The 13,846-nt window shown below is 44.7% G+C and overlaps 2 protein-coding genes across 3 annotated transcripts in view; both read left to right on the top strand.

The window, feature by feature from the left end:
- Positions 1-1,159, top strand: part of NIBAN1 (niban apoptosis regulator 1) — a 96,714-nt gene extending 95,555 nt beyond the window's left edge. The window contains exon 15 of the mRNA XM_083620083.1: positions 70-1,159. The gene's annotated coding sequence lies outside the window, so the exon portion shown is untranslated. The remainder of the gene's footprint in view (positions 1-69) is intronic.
- A 3,904-nt stretch (positions 1,160-5,063) lies between these two features.
- The window catches only part of EDEM3 (ER degradation enhancing alpha-mannosidase like protein 3), a 41,336-nt gene continuing 32,553 nt past the window's right edge, over positions 5,064-13,846 (top strand). Inside the window, exons 1-3 of one of the 2 annotated variants that reach the window (XM_083620085.1) lie at positions 5,064-5,429; positions 9,684-9,729; positions 13,297-13,397. In XM_083620085.1, coding sequence (XP_083476211.1) covers positions 5,248-5,429; positions 9,684-9,729; positions 13,297-13,397 — 329 coding nt within the window. In that variant the 5' untranslated portion in view covers positions 5,064-5,247. The remainder of the gene's footprint in view (positions 5,430-9,683; positions 9,730-13,296; positions 13,398-13,846) is intronic. The other variant, XM_083620084.1, reaches the window with a different exon arrangement.

Genomic DNA, 13,846 nt, shown 5'->3' with positions numbered 1-13,846 from the left:
CTCTATGTGACATCCTTTTATATATTTGAACATGGCTATCATATCACCCCTTAACCTCCTCTTCTCCAGGCTAATCGTCTTGGAGAACCTTTATATTTGGATTTGAAAATAATGAAAGTTGAACATTTCAGTGAGGGTTTAAAACGATGGACGCCACATTTTATCATACACCACATTTTATCCTGAGAACTAGAAACTTTTACAGTTGTCCTCTGAGAAGCAATTTCAGCCAGATTTCTTCTCAGGCAAGTGTCCATAAGATTGCAGCCTTAAATATTAGGAATCCTTGATCTCTTAGCGGACGTTTGCGAGCTGCCTAAATATGCTTGAATTGCATACACCTGTAATTTTGTTTCTGCAGTCACAAACCATTGCTTTACTATTCAAAAAGTGTTAACAAATGAAAGGATTTTTGGAGATACTTTATATCTATGGCTATATTGTTCCATTTCCCCAGATTTGGAGAGTGTCCTCTTCCAGAAAGTAAGGCCTGGGATTGTGGTTTTCTTTCTCCGTAAACAAGTCACAGTTCCAGGTTTTGGAATCACAATACTCCAAAGAACATGCCTTGTAGCTTACAGTAGAGAAGGAAGAAATCAGGAGTGACCATGCAGTTATGCACCAGAATACTGCTTGTTCACAATAAGCTTTGGTTTCTGGCTTACGATGATGTGTACAATACATGCTGTCATTCTGCTTCCCCTGTTTGGTTTCAGGAACTGGAGCTCTATAAAGCTTGTTTTGTAATCAAATCCTAACCCTGTTTCTTTGGAGACGAGTCCCACTTGTTTTGGTTGGGCATACTTCCTCCTTCTAATGAAGCAAATCTTGCACTGCAGCCTTAAAAAGGCAAATCCTTAATTCTTCTGTTTAATCTGTTTAACCAACTCGTATTTTAAGTTGTGCCCCCCCCTCCCAGTTTTGCTAATTCAGAAGCTGACTTTCTAAGAAAAATTCAAACCAACAGCTAATATGTAATAGCTTCACGTGTAAAGAATTGTTTTCCCATGGGCAGGATCTCCCAGGTGTCAGGGTTTTTATGTGGGTTCTTTATTTCATTTGATTAACTCTTCTGAACAGATAAATTATGAAACACAGTGTATTGTTTTTAACATTTCTCAAGTACTTAAGCCAAAATAAAATATATTATTATCTCTTCCATTGCGTCTTTTCTTTAAAATGTGATTTGGTACGTATGAGGAATGTTAGATCTGTCACATAATTTCTTCATGCTGTCATGTACTTTTTAGAAAGGTCGTGCTCCAAAAGTCCTAATATTTTTGTTTGAAAATTAAATAATGTCTGCCCTGAAGTCCTGGTCAAAATTGACAGTTTGAACAGTCCAGAGCAGTCTACAAATTGCTCACCCACAACGCCATTCCTGTCTTACTATGCTAGAAGGCGCTTCTCTCATATTCTGGTGTTCTCTATCATAAAATTTGCACCTAATAATTCATAATGACTACTCAGTGCGATCAAGACATTCAAACTGTCGTTCCAGATACTAAAATTTGCGTATTTGAAGATCACTTTACAAACGCAGCAGCTGGAATTGATCGATGTCGACTTCCAACCTCAATTTGCAAAACTACCATAGTTGTGATCAAGTAAATAATAAATGCAAGAGTTTTTAGTCATTATAACTAATCTTAGTTGTGTAAAAAAAAAAATGCAATTGGTTTTCATGAATGTGAGTAGAGCAGTAGTTTGCAACTGAATCCTGGATTGGTGCTCTGAGAGTGGCCGAAGAAGGAATGTTGCAGAACTGAGCAATTGCTGTAGCTTGATGGTGGATTTGCATGGTGTGGGGGCAGATATTTTTTGCAAACCGGCCTTGTTCTGAACCCTAGCCTGCAGTATCAACAACAGACTACATCCCAAGGCTGCTGCAAACCACCCTCTCAAGTCACCCAAACTTTGTGATGTTTACACCCAAACCTTGCAATATCATGAGAACAAAATAGTGTAGCGCTGAGAACTAGTATCAGACATCTCGTCTCGGCCTTTTGGCTAAGATCAAGTGCAGTATCTATTCTTATCAGTTTAATATCTGATATGTCCTGTATTTGAGGACTATACAGTCATACCTCATGTTACGTTTGCTTCAGGTTGCGTGTTTTCAGGTTGCGTCCCATGGCGACCCGGAAGTACCGGAAAAGGTCACTTCCAGGTTTCGCCACATGCGCAGATGTGCAAAATGACATCACACACATGTGCAGACACGGCAAATTGCTACCCGCACGTGCGCAGACGCAGGTTGCGTTCTTTTCAGGTTGGGAACGGGCCTCCGGAACGGATCCCATTTGCAACCAGAGGTACCACTGTATATTAAATGTCTTTTTGGAGCTGGAATAGGGACTTGATCCTTCCACTCCATGCATCGACCTGGAGCATCCTGAAGCGAACGTAACCTACGCCTGCGCGTTCCGCGATTTGCCGCTTCCGCTCATGTGCGTGACACCATTTTGACTGCGCATGCGCAAGTTGCGAAACCCAAAAGTAGCTGGTCTGTTACTTCTGGGTTGCTGTGGAGCGCAACCCGAAAGCGCTCAACCTGAAGCATATTTAACTCAAGGTATGACTGTATTGCAGTACCTCCAGGAACGGTGCACCTCCCTTTTGGGGAGAATATTGCTTGTTAAAAAAACAGAAAGAAAAAGAACTAGTATCAGAGGGCTATTAAATATTAAATATGAATAATATCAATATTAAATAAGTCCCGAGTTTGAAAGAGCATGAATCCCCCCCGCTCCTATTGTAGTTTCTGTGGGGGTCCAAGGGTCATCTAGTCCAACCCTCTCTGCAAGGCAGGAATCTCAACTAAATCGTCCATGGACCATGACAGATGGCCATCCAAACCTCTGCTTTAAAACCTCCAAGGGAGGAGAGTCCTGTGTGGACAGTTCAAGTCTGTAGAGCATGAGGCTCCTAATCTCACGGTCGTGGGAGCCCCACGTTGGGGATGGGATTCTTGCATTGCAGGGGGTTTGACTAGATGACCTGGATGAATCCCAAACTGGAATTAAGATTGGCGGAAGAAATATCAACAACCTCAGATATGCAGATGACGCAACCTTGATGGCAGAAAGTGAGGAGGAGGGTGAAAGTGGAGAGTGCAAAATATGGTCTGAAGCTCAACATCAAAATAACTAAGATCATGGCCACTGGTCCCATCACTTCCTGGCAAATAGAAGGGGAAGAAATGGAGGCAGTGAGAGATTTTACTTTCTTGGCTTCCATGATCACTGCAGATGGTGACAGCAGTCACGAAATTAAAAGACGCCTGCTTTTTGGGAGAAAAGCAATGACAAACCTAAAGGTAAAGGGACTCCTGACCATTAGGTCCAGTCATGACTGACTCTGGGGTTGCGGCGCTCATCTCGCTTTAGTGGCCGAGGGAGCCGGCGTACAGCTTCCGGGTCATGTGGCCAGCATGACTAAGCCGCTTCTGGCAAACCAGAGCAGCGCACGGAAATGCCGTTTATCTTCCTGTCGGAGCGGTACCTATTTATCTACTTGTACTTTGACGTGCTTTTGAACTGCTAGTTTGGCAAGAGCAGGGACCGAGCAACGGGAGCTCACCCCGTCGTGGGGATTCGAACCGCCAGCCTTCTGATTGGCAAGTCCTAGGCTCTGTGGTTTAGACCACAGCACCACCTGCGTCCCATGACAAACCTAGAAAGCATCTTAAAAAGCAGAGACGTCACCTTGCCGACAAAGGTCCTTATAGTTAAAGCCATGGTTTTCCCAGTAGTGATGTATGGAAGTGAGAGCTGGACCATAAAGAAGGCTGATCACCTAAGAATTGATGCTTTTGAATTATGGTGCTGGAGGAGACTCTTGAGAGTCCCATGGACTGCAAGAAGAAGGAAATCAGCCCTGAGTGCTCACTGGAAGGACAGATCCTGAAGATGAGGCTCCAATACTTTGGCCACCTCATGAGAAGAGAAGACTCCCTGGAAAAGACCCTGATTGTTATGTACTGAGTTGAATAGGATCCAAACTGCAGCAGTCTGATTGGTCCTAGAACAATACAGCAGTATGATTGGTTGGCAGGAACCACCCAATCATGCTCCAGATAGAAGTGAATCCACAACCTGATTGGCTTACAGTAGAATTCCGGAATTAGCCAATCATGTGCAGCCCATTGTGTAAATAATGTATATAAAGCAGATACTTTGAGGGGACATTCATTCATTCCTCCTCACCACTATGAGCTGAATAAAGAGCATGAAATCACTTTGCGACTCTGAGTATATTTCACTGATGTTGGGAAAGATGGAGGGCACAAGGAGAAGGGGACGACAGAGGACGAGATGATGGGACAGCGTTTTCGAAGCTTCAAACATGAGTCTGACCAAACTGCGGGAGGCAGTGGAAGAAAGGAGTGCCTGGCGTGCTCTGGTCCATGGGGCCACGACTAAACAACAAAGGGTCCTCTCCAACTCTACAATTCTTTTTTTTTAAAAAAATAATTTTTATTAGATTTTCCACAATCTAACCACAAAGCAAAATGATACACAAAAACAGAAAAGGGGAAAAAAAGGGAAGAATAAACAGATAAACAATAACAACAAACTTAATTCTTCACAAACCCAACCTTTTAAACATCTTGGTTGACTTCCTCAATTCCCTCCCTTCTGAGTTTCCTTGTAATTAAAAGTAACAGCTTTCCAATATCATTATTAAACTAAAACAATTTCCAATTATAGTCCATCTTATTCACTTTTCTTAACATTCTAAATCCCGTTTATTTAATTATAGCCAACTCTACAATTCTTTCCTTCTATTGATTTCCGCCCCGAGGGAAACGCTGCAAACGCGCCTCGCAAGTCCCACTCAGAACAATAAGGACCGGCTACTCTTCCCTTTTTTTAAATCTCCGTACGGGACGTGTCACGTTCAAGCCCGGGGGCGGGGCCTTGAAAAGAGGCGCCTGGGTCCGTTGCGCGCGCACCGCGCGCCGGGGCCACGTCTCTGCATCCGGGAGCGCGCTGGCTCGGCCTCCACGTGACGCGAGCCCTCCCTCCCTACTGGCTGGCGAGCGGCGCGAGGGTCACGTGGCCGGAAAGGAAAACCCGGAAGCGGGCTAGAGGCCGGATCTCGGTTTCCTTGGCTACGACGGAGGAGGGGGGGAGGAAAAAAAAAGGGCCGGTCCCTTCTTATGTCGCGGCGGCAGCAGTAGCAGCAGCAGCACCAGCGCTGAGGGGATGGCACAGAGCCGGGCCTAGCGAGGCAGCTGCCGCCATGAGCGGAGTAGCGGTTGGCGGCCAGGGAAGGAGCGACGGCGGAGGAGGAGGCGGCGGCGACTCTTCAGGCCGCTGGGCTGGCTGGAAACTGCTGGCCTTGGGCCTCCTCTCCGCGTCCTCGGTGCTGGCGGCAGCCCCGGCCGCGCAGGCCATGGGCAGGGAGGAGAAGCGGCGCCTCGGGTAAGAGCGGCGGCGGGAGGGAGCGGGGGGCCGGCCTTGTTCCGCCCCCGGGCAGGTCGCCCTGTCAGGGAAGTGGCGCTGCTTTCTTCGCCTGTCACCCAAGCCTTCCTGCCGAGGTGGGGAGGAGAGGCGAGGCCCGAGCCCGGCTTCTCCTTATGGTTCTTTCAGCTGCTATTAGGGTTGGGAAGGGACCCCGAGGGTCATCTAGCCCAACCCCCCCCCCAGCAACACAGGAATCTCAACTCAAGTCGTTCCTGGCAGGCGGCCATCCAACCCTTAAAAACCTCCGAGGAAGGAGAGAACCTGCCTCAGGCGGGGGGGGGGGCTCCACTTGGCCGCTGGCCTTGTTCCGCCCCCGGGCAGGTCGCCCTGTCAGGGAAGTGGCGGCGTTTTCTTCGCCTGTCACCCAAGCCTTCCTGCCGAGGTTGGGAGGAGAGGCGAGGCCCGAGCCCGGCTTCTCCTTATGGTTCTTTCAGCTGCTTTTAGGGATGGGAAGGGACCTCGAGGGTCATCTAGCCCAACCCCCCAGCAACACAGGAATCTCAACTCAAGTCGTTCCTGGCAGGCGGTCATCCAGTGGCGTAGCGTGGGGGGTGCAGGGGGGCCAGCCGCACCGGGCGCAACATCTGGGGGGGGGGCGCGCTCGCACTCGCAGCTCTCTGCCCCTACCTGGCTCACTCACTCTCTCACTGCAGTGCGAATCCGATCTGAGCCGCCGGGTCGCCGCCCACTGTGGAGGGGGTGGGTGCCAGGCATGCGGTGTGGAGAGAGAGCGAGGGACTATCTGGGGGAGGGACAGTGCAGCGGCCGCCCAGCGGAGCGCTGAGCGCGGGAGAGAACCACACCAGACCAGCCCAGGCAGCAGCAAGAAGAAGCTGGCAGCGGCGGCAGGTTAGGGGTTAGGGGGTGCAAATTACTTGCCTTGCCCCGGATTAGGGGGTGCAAATTACTTGCCTTGCCCCGGGTTAGGGGGCGCAAATTATTTGCCTTGCCCCGGGTGCTGACAACCCACGCTACGCCGCTGCGGCCATCCAACCCTAAAACATCTCCAAGGAAGGAGATAACCTGCGTCAAACGAGTCTCCGTCTTCATGGGTTTCGTAGTCCGTGAAAAGGGGGGCAGGACACGTCAGGCGAACCTGACACGGTTTGCTTTCGTTTTTAGAATCATAGCTGGGAAGGAAGGGGTCCCGAGGGCCATCTAGACCAACCCCCTGGGGTCTTTCGCCCAGCGTGGGACTCGAACCCACGACCCTCGTCTCCACGCTTTCCCGAGGAATAATAGTAATAAGTGTGTCGCTAAGAAAGAGCAGGCTGCAAGATAAAGCAAGGTGTGTTGAGAAGAGGGCCCAGCAAGTGTTGCAAATATAGCCCCCTCATCTTGGTAGCCTGTAAATGTGTTTTATTAGTGTTTGGTCACTTCTCTTCCTCCTCTCAGCCTCTCTTTTCTCCTCCCTGCCTGGTCGCCTTGAGGGAGTTCCTGTTTGTTATAGGTGACTAGGCCAGAAGTCTGAGATAATAGGGTTTCTCTCAAGTCAAGATTGGCAAGTGTGTGTGTCTTGATCTCCACCAAAACCACCCATTTCATAAATAAAGGTTATTCCTCAGGTACAACTCAGAGTTGGGTGGTGGTGCAAGTAAGCTTTCCTCTTCCAACTTTTCTATTTCATTATGCAAAATTCTCCGGAGGTGAACAGTCTACTCAGACTGTGACTCTCTTGGTACTTGGTTTTGCTTGGGTTTATTTTTGGAGGAGTGAGCACTTGCTCATTTGTCTACATATCTAAATAGGCATATACTGTACGAGAGTTGAGGCTTAGCTTACAGTAGAGAGCTACACATGCTTGAGCTGAAAGTTCATGAAAAATAAGTTAGCATTTCCAAGGGGACTGAAGGTCTAATCTTACGTGAAGTATCTGTTGTTAGCTATTTGAGGCTCATTCTGGTGGGTTACTATGGGGAATAGGAGTGTATGGACCTTTGGTCTGATTTAGCAAATCATGAACCCCATGAACTGGGTTTTTCCTGTTTCGTAGCCTGGTCTGCTAGAGCAGTACAGCTGGCTAAGCAGCCAAGTTGGCAGCTGGTATGAAAAGTGTCATCCAGCTGATAGAGATAAAAAGCATTTCTTGCTCCTGTAAATTGCAATTCTGTGTATGTTTACTTGGAAGTAAACCTCATGCTTCAGTGAAACTTGCTCTGAACTAAGTACATAAGATAGCAGCCTAAATCTTACACCAATTTGGGAGTGCATCTCATTGATTTCATGGGACTTCCTTCTGAGTAAACATGCATATGATCAGGGTATAAAAGGTAAAGGTACCCCTGCCTGTACGGGCCAGTCTTGACAGACTCTAGGGTTGTGCGCTCATCTCACTCTAGAGGCCGGGAGCCAGCGCTGTCCGCAGACACTTCCATGTCACGTGGCCAGCGTGACGAAGCTGCTCTGGCAAACCGGCACCAGAGCAGCACACGGAAACACCGTTTACCTTCCCGCTATAAAGCGGTACCTATTTATCTACTTGCACTTAAGGGTGCTTTCGAACTGCTAGGTGGGCAGGAACTGGGACCGAAAGACGGGAGCTCACCCCGCCGCGGGGATTCGAACCGCCGACCATGCGATCGGCAAGTCCTAGGCGCTGAGGTTTTACCCACAGCGCCACCCGCGTCCCTTGATCAGGGTATAGAATTGGTTAAAATGATGCTTGGATAAATACACAGCAGCGGTGCCCTATTGAAGTAATGAATTGTCCATAAATTGAACAATGATTGCTGACAAGGTGAATTATTAAAATAAAGGAATAAAAGCTCATATATGAAATTTATTGCTCCAAATTGTTTTTATATTTTATTTGGTGTTTATATATTTTAATTTATTGTTCAAGGTGAGGAAGGGGGCAAGACAGATACTTAAAGAAAGGGCATGTGATGCTGCACGTGATCATGTCAAGATTCTGAAGGGACACAAAGAGCAGAGCTACGAATGTTTTCTGTTTCCTGCATTTTCTTTAAAACCTGCTGTGAAAGCAAAGGAGGTGAAGTGGAAGCACTGACAATAACCTGTGGGATTTTTCTGAGACTGTCAGTGTGAAATATGCCGTCCATCACACTTCCTACCTTGGACAAGTTATGCAAATATTCAATGTTGGTTCATTATTTGTGGCTACTGTTGGCAACAGACTTTCCCAACATGTGCCTTTCTGAAAAATAGCTAGGGCAAAATGGGTGAGCTTCTAGTACTTCTTCTTAGATACAGGGCATAGGAAGATGAAATGGATTAAAATGGCACGCCTATAGATTATAGGCATGCATTGAAATTCTTGTGATGGGCATCACTGGGAAATAAAAGCCATGTGAATAAGCTGGCCTGGATCTAGATACGTCAAAGAAGTGAGTCAGTTAAATGCCTTGTAAGCCCATACAGGGAAATCTGGTAGGGAAAGACAGGACTCCACAGCGCCATCTGGTGTCACAGTGTATATCACATATACAAAACATATAAAATACTTTTTCTTTACCAATCTAGCTGAGTCCCTGGAGGGCCCAAGAAGCTATGCTAATCAGTCCAAGTGGGGCTGCACCCTCCCATTTTCAGACTTACCATTTCACTTATGCCTTCTTTAGTAATTAGAGGAAATAAGGATCTTTTCCTACATTTTGCAAGCCATATTTTCAGTTCTGCCAACCTGGTTCCCTTTAGAAGTTTAGATATTCTGAACCACAACTGCTATCAGCCCTATCATTTGCTTTGCTGGGTTTTAACTGAATATACTTTGTCTTCTACAATACATTGCAGCTTTAGGTAGTATTGTTTTCCTTTATACCCCGAACTGACAAATTATGACTGATAAGAGCCTAAGTATCTTGTTTACTACATGTTGATAGTCTTTTAAAATCTCTTGGTGCAGTGGTCGCTGAGGCCCACTGAGACTGGTAGGGTGGAAGGCAGGGAGGCCGATCAGTACATGGAGGCAGAGCCAATGGCACGCAGAGCAAATGGATTCCAGGTTTGCCTCCATCATCCTCCCTACTGAGGTCTATAGGAGCAACAGTTCAGGAGGCAGAAAGCGACAGGCAGTGGCACAAACCTGGTATGGTTGAAAGTAAGAAAGGCAGGCAGATGAAGGTGGACTGAGGTTGGTGCAACAGTGCTCTGCTTGACCTAAATGTGATGAATTGTTTCTGTTTAAACCTCATGGTCAGAGAAGGTTTTACTTCACCAGCTAAATCATTTTCGTTTTTGTCTCTTCTGCAGGAATCAAGTAGTGGAAATGTTTGATCATGCCTATAGTAATTACATGGTGAGTAAAATGACTATATGTACTTTTAAATAATTGCTTTCTTCTACCTTGACTCAGTGTATCACATATCATGTTAAGCCATAGCTTAAAACAAACTATGATATCTGTGGTTGAGCAGTGTTCTGGTCCATGGTGCTCCAAAGTTCCCGCTGTGCTCCTACTGCCATCGTGACACCGACAAATAATCCAGAGTCAAAACCCATCTTTGTGGCAAGTTTGAAGAGAACCACAATTTGCTCTTCACTCACTGGTTGTGGTTTGTTCTGGGGAAATAAAGTACAAGCCTAGGTTCAGATGACACAACAAGTCAGACTTGCAGCCAGCATCTTGCGGCCACATATTGTTTGTTCATATTGAATCATAGTCTGTTTTACACTATGGTTTAATGTGACGTATGAACCAGGCCACTCTGAGAGAGATACATAAGGTATAAACATATGGTCAATAGGTGATGAATTTCATTATTTTATTTTTTAGGATTATAATCTTGTGTTCTAATCCTATATGGAAGCAAGTTCAGTTGCTGTTAAGTGACACTCCTAGACCGCAACGAGGCTATGGTTGTGGTCCTGCATAGTCTTAATAGGATTTACTCCTGAGTTTTGTCTGTAATGTTGCAACTATAAGTACTTATGCGCCTGATTTAGTTGTTACACTAAACCATGGTTGAGAGAGCATAGTTGTGGTTTGATGTAATGTCTGTATTCACAGACTAGCTAGCAGACTAAAATTGGAAACATGGTTTGAGATGGATCAGCATGTCCTTACGGTTTGGCATGATATCTGAATTAAATTGTAGTTGTGACTGATGCTCCACAGCTGGAAGGAAAATGAACGCAGAGAAACTGCTTTGAACCTTAGTTTCTAAATATTAGGAAGCTCAAATGATGGACTATGGTTTGCATTAACCATGATTTAGTGTGCTATCAAAATTCAGCCATAGAGTACAACAAATCTGTGTATTTGTCATAGTGTGATTACTGCAGGGTTTTTGTATTTGCTTTTTGATGCCACTTAGATAATAGATCGCAGAATCATCTTGTTGGAAGTGACCATGAGGATCATCTAGTCTGGCAGTGCAGGAATCCTTTGCCCAATGTGGGGCTTGAACCCATAGCTTTGAGAGTAAGAGTCATGCTCTACCAACTGAGCTATCCCTCGGGGCAACTTGCACCTGCTTAAATAGCTATCTCTTGAGAGTTACTTGTACACACCTAAGTCTTACATCTGTTAACTGTTCTACAGTTAATAGATGAGAGAATTGACTAATCTACATAAAACTTATAAATAATGCCAATAGCAGTTTTTTTAAAAACCCAGCAGAGAACATACTAGGAATGCTATTTTTATCCCCTCAAGATCCTTGTGATGTAGATGATCCTCATTTTACAGGTGAGAACTATGGCAAAGGGAAAACACCTGTTTGCCTAGCTAACAAGGGTAGTTTGATAAGTTATGTTCTGATAAGGTATCCTTATGTTCAGATAACATTTTTACCTTATGTTCTGATAACAAATAGCATGGCACAGGCACCTGGGATTGCAAGCTCTGTGATCCAGCAAGTTCCTGGTGAAATCTCACTCCTCCCACAAATTCTCCACATGCTAGAACAAGCCACTATTCTTTTAATTACGCCTCTGTTCAGTGAGGGCAATAGTAATCTTCTTACAGGGGTATGGTAAACATTATTGACCCAGTGTATGAAAAGCACTTGGAGCATGTAGTTAGTTCAAGTGGGCCTCTGCAACAACAAAATGTTGCAGTGATAATTGCTACTGTTCAGGTTTCCAGCCACACCATGTCTGCTGAGCATAGAATGCACACACTGGTGCCCCGTCCTAGCTACTTTAAAATCATGGCTCTGTCCTTTTATTTATGTGGATAATTTTCGCTTCTGTTCTTGGGGACACATAAAAATAATTCCTTTGTATACACCAGAAAATCGCCTCTCTAGACATTTAGATGGTGTTTATAGACCTGTTTTCCTCATTCTCAGGCTTCATTTTCCAGTCCTTCCATTCTACTATCCCTCCAAAAAAACCAGCCCTCTGGTTGTTCAGTTTATGCTCTCAACAATCCATTTTATGTGGGCGCTGATTTTACTAACCATGTTTTTTACTAAATATTTTTGCAAACCTCAGAGTTTCCCTAAATCTGCTGATACCATCTCCTTGTACATAGTTCACTCCAGTTTGGCAATAAGCAACAGTGGTCAAAGTACTGAATCTGAATTAGAGTGTGGGATTATTGTGAAGAAGGAACAATGGAATTCAAATTTACACTGCTTGATGTGAAATACAAGTGCATATAGCATCTTATTAATTGTTTGTGGTTGTTGTGTTTTGGCTTTATGCTGTCTTGCTTACATGTGCATACTTGCTTACGTGTGCATACTTGTAGACACAGTGCATAGACACATGCACAGTTTACATAAATGATGCTCTGTTGTTATGTGTTTAGGAATAAAATGCAGTCTTTGAGACAGTGGTGTGGATTTGCACCCTAATTATTAAACAATTCTATGGCCTTTTATACTGTGTGTTGGAAGGTTGTTGTTTTTGTTTGTTACTATGTTATGTATTTTTGAGTTTTTTATATTGTAAACCACTTTGTGATCCTCTAATGAAGGGTAGTGTAGAAACACAACAAACAAACAAAGTCAGTTGTGCATAAGGTGTTAGGAAATGTCCTTCAGTAGACTTTAAAACTGAACCTCTCTTGTGGAAGGGAAACACCATAGTGAGCTGGGATTGTACTTTTTGCAGGGAAACAGTGGCTTTCTGTTTTACATTTGTAGCATGAAATGTTTGGGTTATGTGAAAGCATGACTTGGCATATCCTGGAAGCTTTCAAGTCAAAAGGATATGTATTTGCCACGTATACTAGGGTATTAAATAAACGAATTGTATTTCTTGTGTTTGCGAACCTGGCAAGCGAGATTATGGTTTTGTACTTTATCAGATGGTTTGATAGTGACATGTTCTGCAGGCTGCCATAAAGTGCTGATTTTTACTGCTGCTTTAATTTTGTTTTGTTTTGAAGGTATATCTGCTACATTGCAAAATATAACCGATGTTCCCATTATTAAACACAGTATGTAACAGGAAGCTTTCTGCCTGTGGTTAACAGTGCAATTCCATACGTGTCTAGTTGAATATATGTTTCACTGAGTTCTATGGGGTTAGGATTGCAGCCTAAAAATAGCTGTTTTCCATTGGGGGTTTTATAAAGAATTGCACAGGGCTTGTAACCTTGCATCAATGTTGAATTTTCCACACTTCTATGGGGTGATGCTAAGGAGGTGCAAATGCTCCTATTTGCTTCCAAAGAAATATGAAATGAGATACAAACTTGGAGATCTCATCCATCAGTATCTGTATTATTTGGAGAACTTCATTGTTAATACAGTGGCCACAGCTTGGGTAACTTGTGTTTTGTATTCAATACACATATACTTGCATATGTTTATATGTGTATGTTTCAGTAATCATGTCCATTTTGTTGTTCCCTAACCACCAATGTACCCCAAATTTCAGCATACTCTTTGCACTTTTTTGCATTAAACAGGAACATGCCTACCCAGCCGACGAGCTCATGCCTTTAACTTGCCGTGGAAGAGTTCGTGGTCAAGAACCAAGTCGTGGAGATGTGGATGATGCCTTGGGAAAGTTAGTACTTCGAAATAATTTTAGTTCCGTGAAACAGCAAAAATCTTGTTTCAGGTTCGGTGCTGTAGAAACACAGCCCCACGGGCCTTATAAAGAAAAACACAGGCAAATGCATTCATTTCCACAGTCTTTGGATATAATAATGTGGAAATAACCCCTGGACCCAGGCACTTTATGGAATCTTCATTGGGAAGTGGGCCCTGCCCATGCAGTCCTTTTTTGCCACAAAAAAATACATAAGTAGAATCTATTAGCGAAGGCTTTTGTTCATACAAGCTCTAGCTTACACTAAGGGTTTTATGGAAAGTAGAGCAAAGCTCTACTCCCATGCCACACAGCTTGCGAAGTTTGTATTGTGGAGCCATAAGTCAATGCCACTCCCTCCTTCCATCTAGCTATATTGCTTCATGGCTGGAATAAGTTGCAGTTGGTTACTTCCTTTATGGTCT

The sequence above is a fragment of the Podarcis filfolensis genome, assembly GCF_964270895.1.
Source record: "Podarcis filfolensis genome assembly, chromosome: 6".
NCBI lineage: Eukaryota > Metazoa > Chordata > Lepidosauria > Squamata > Lacertidae > Podarcis > Podarcis filfolensis.
This window is presented reverse-complemented; position numbering and strand designations above follow the sequence as displayed.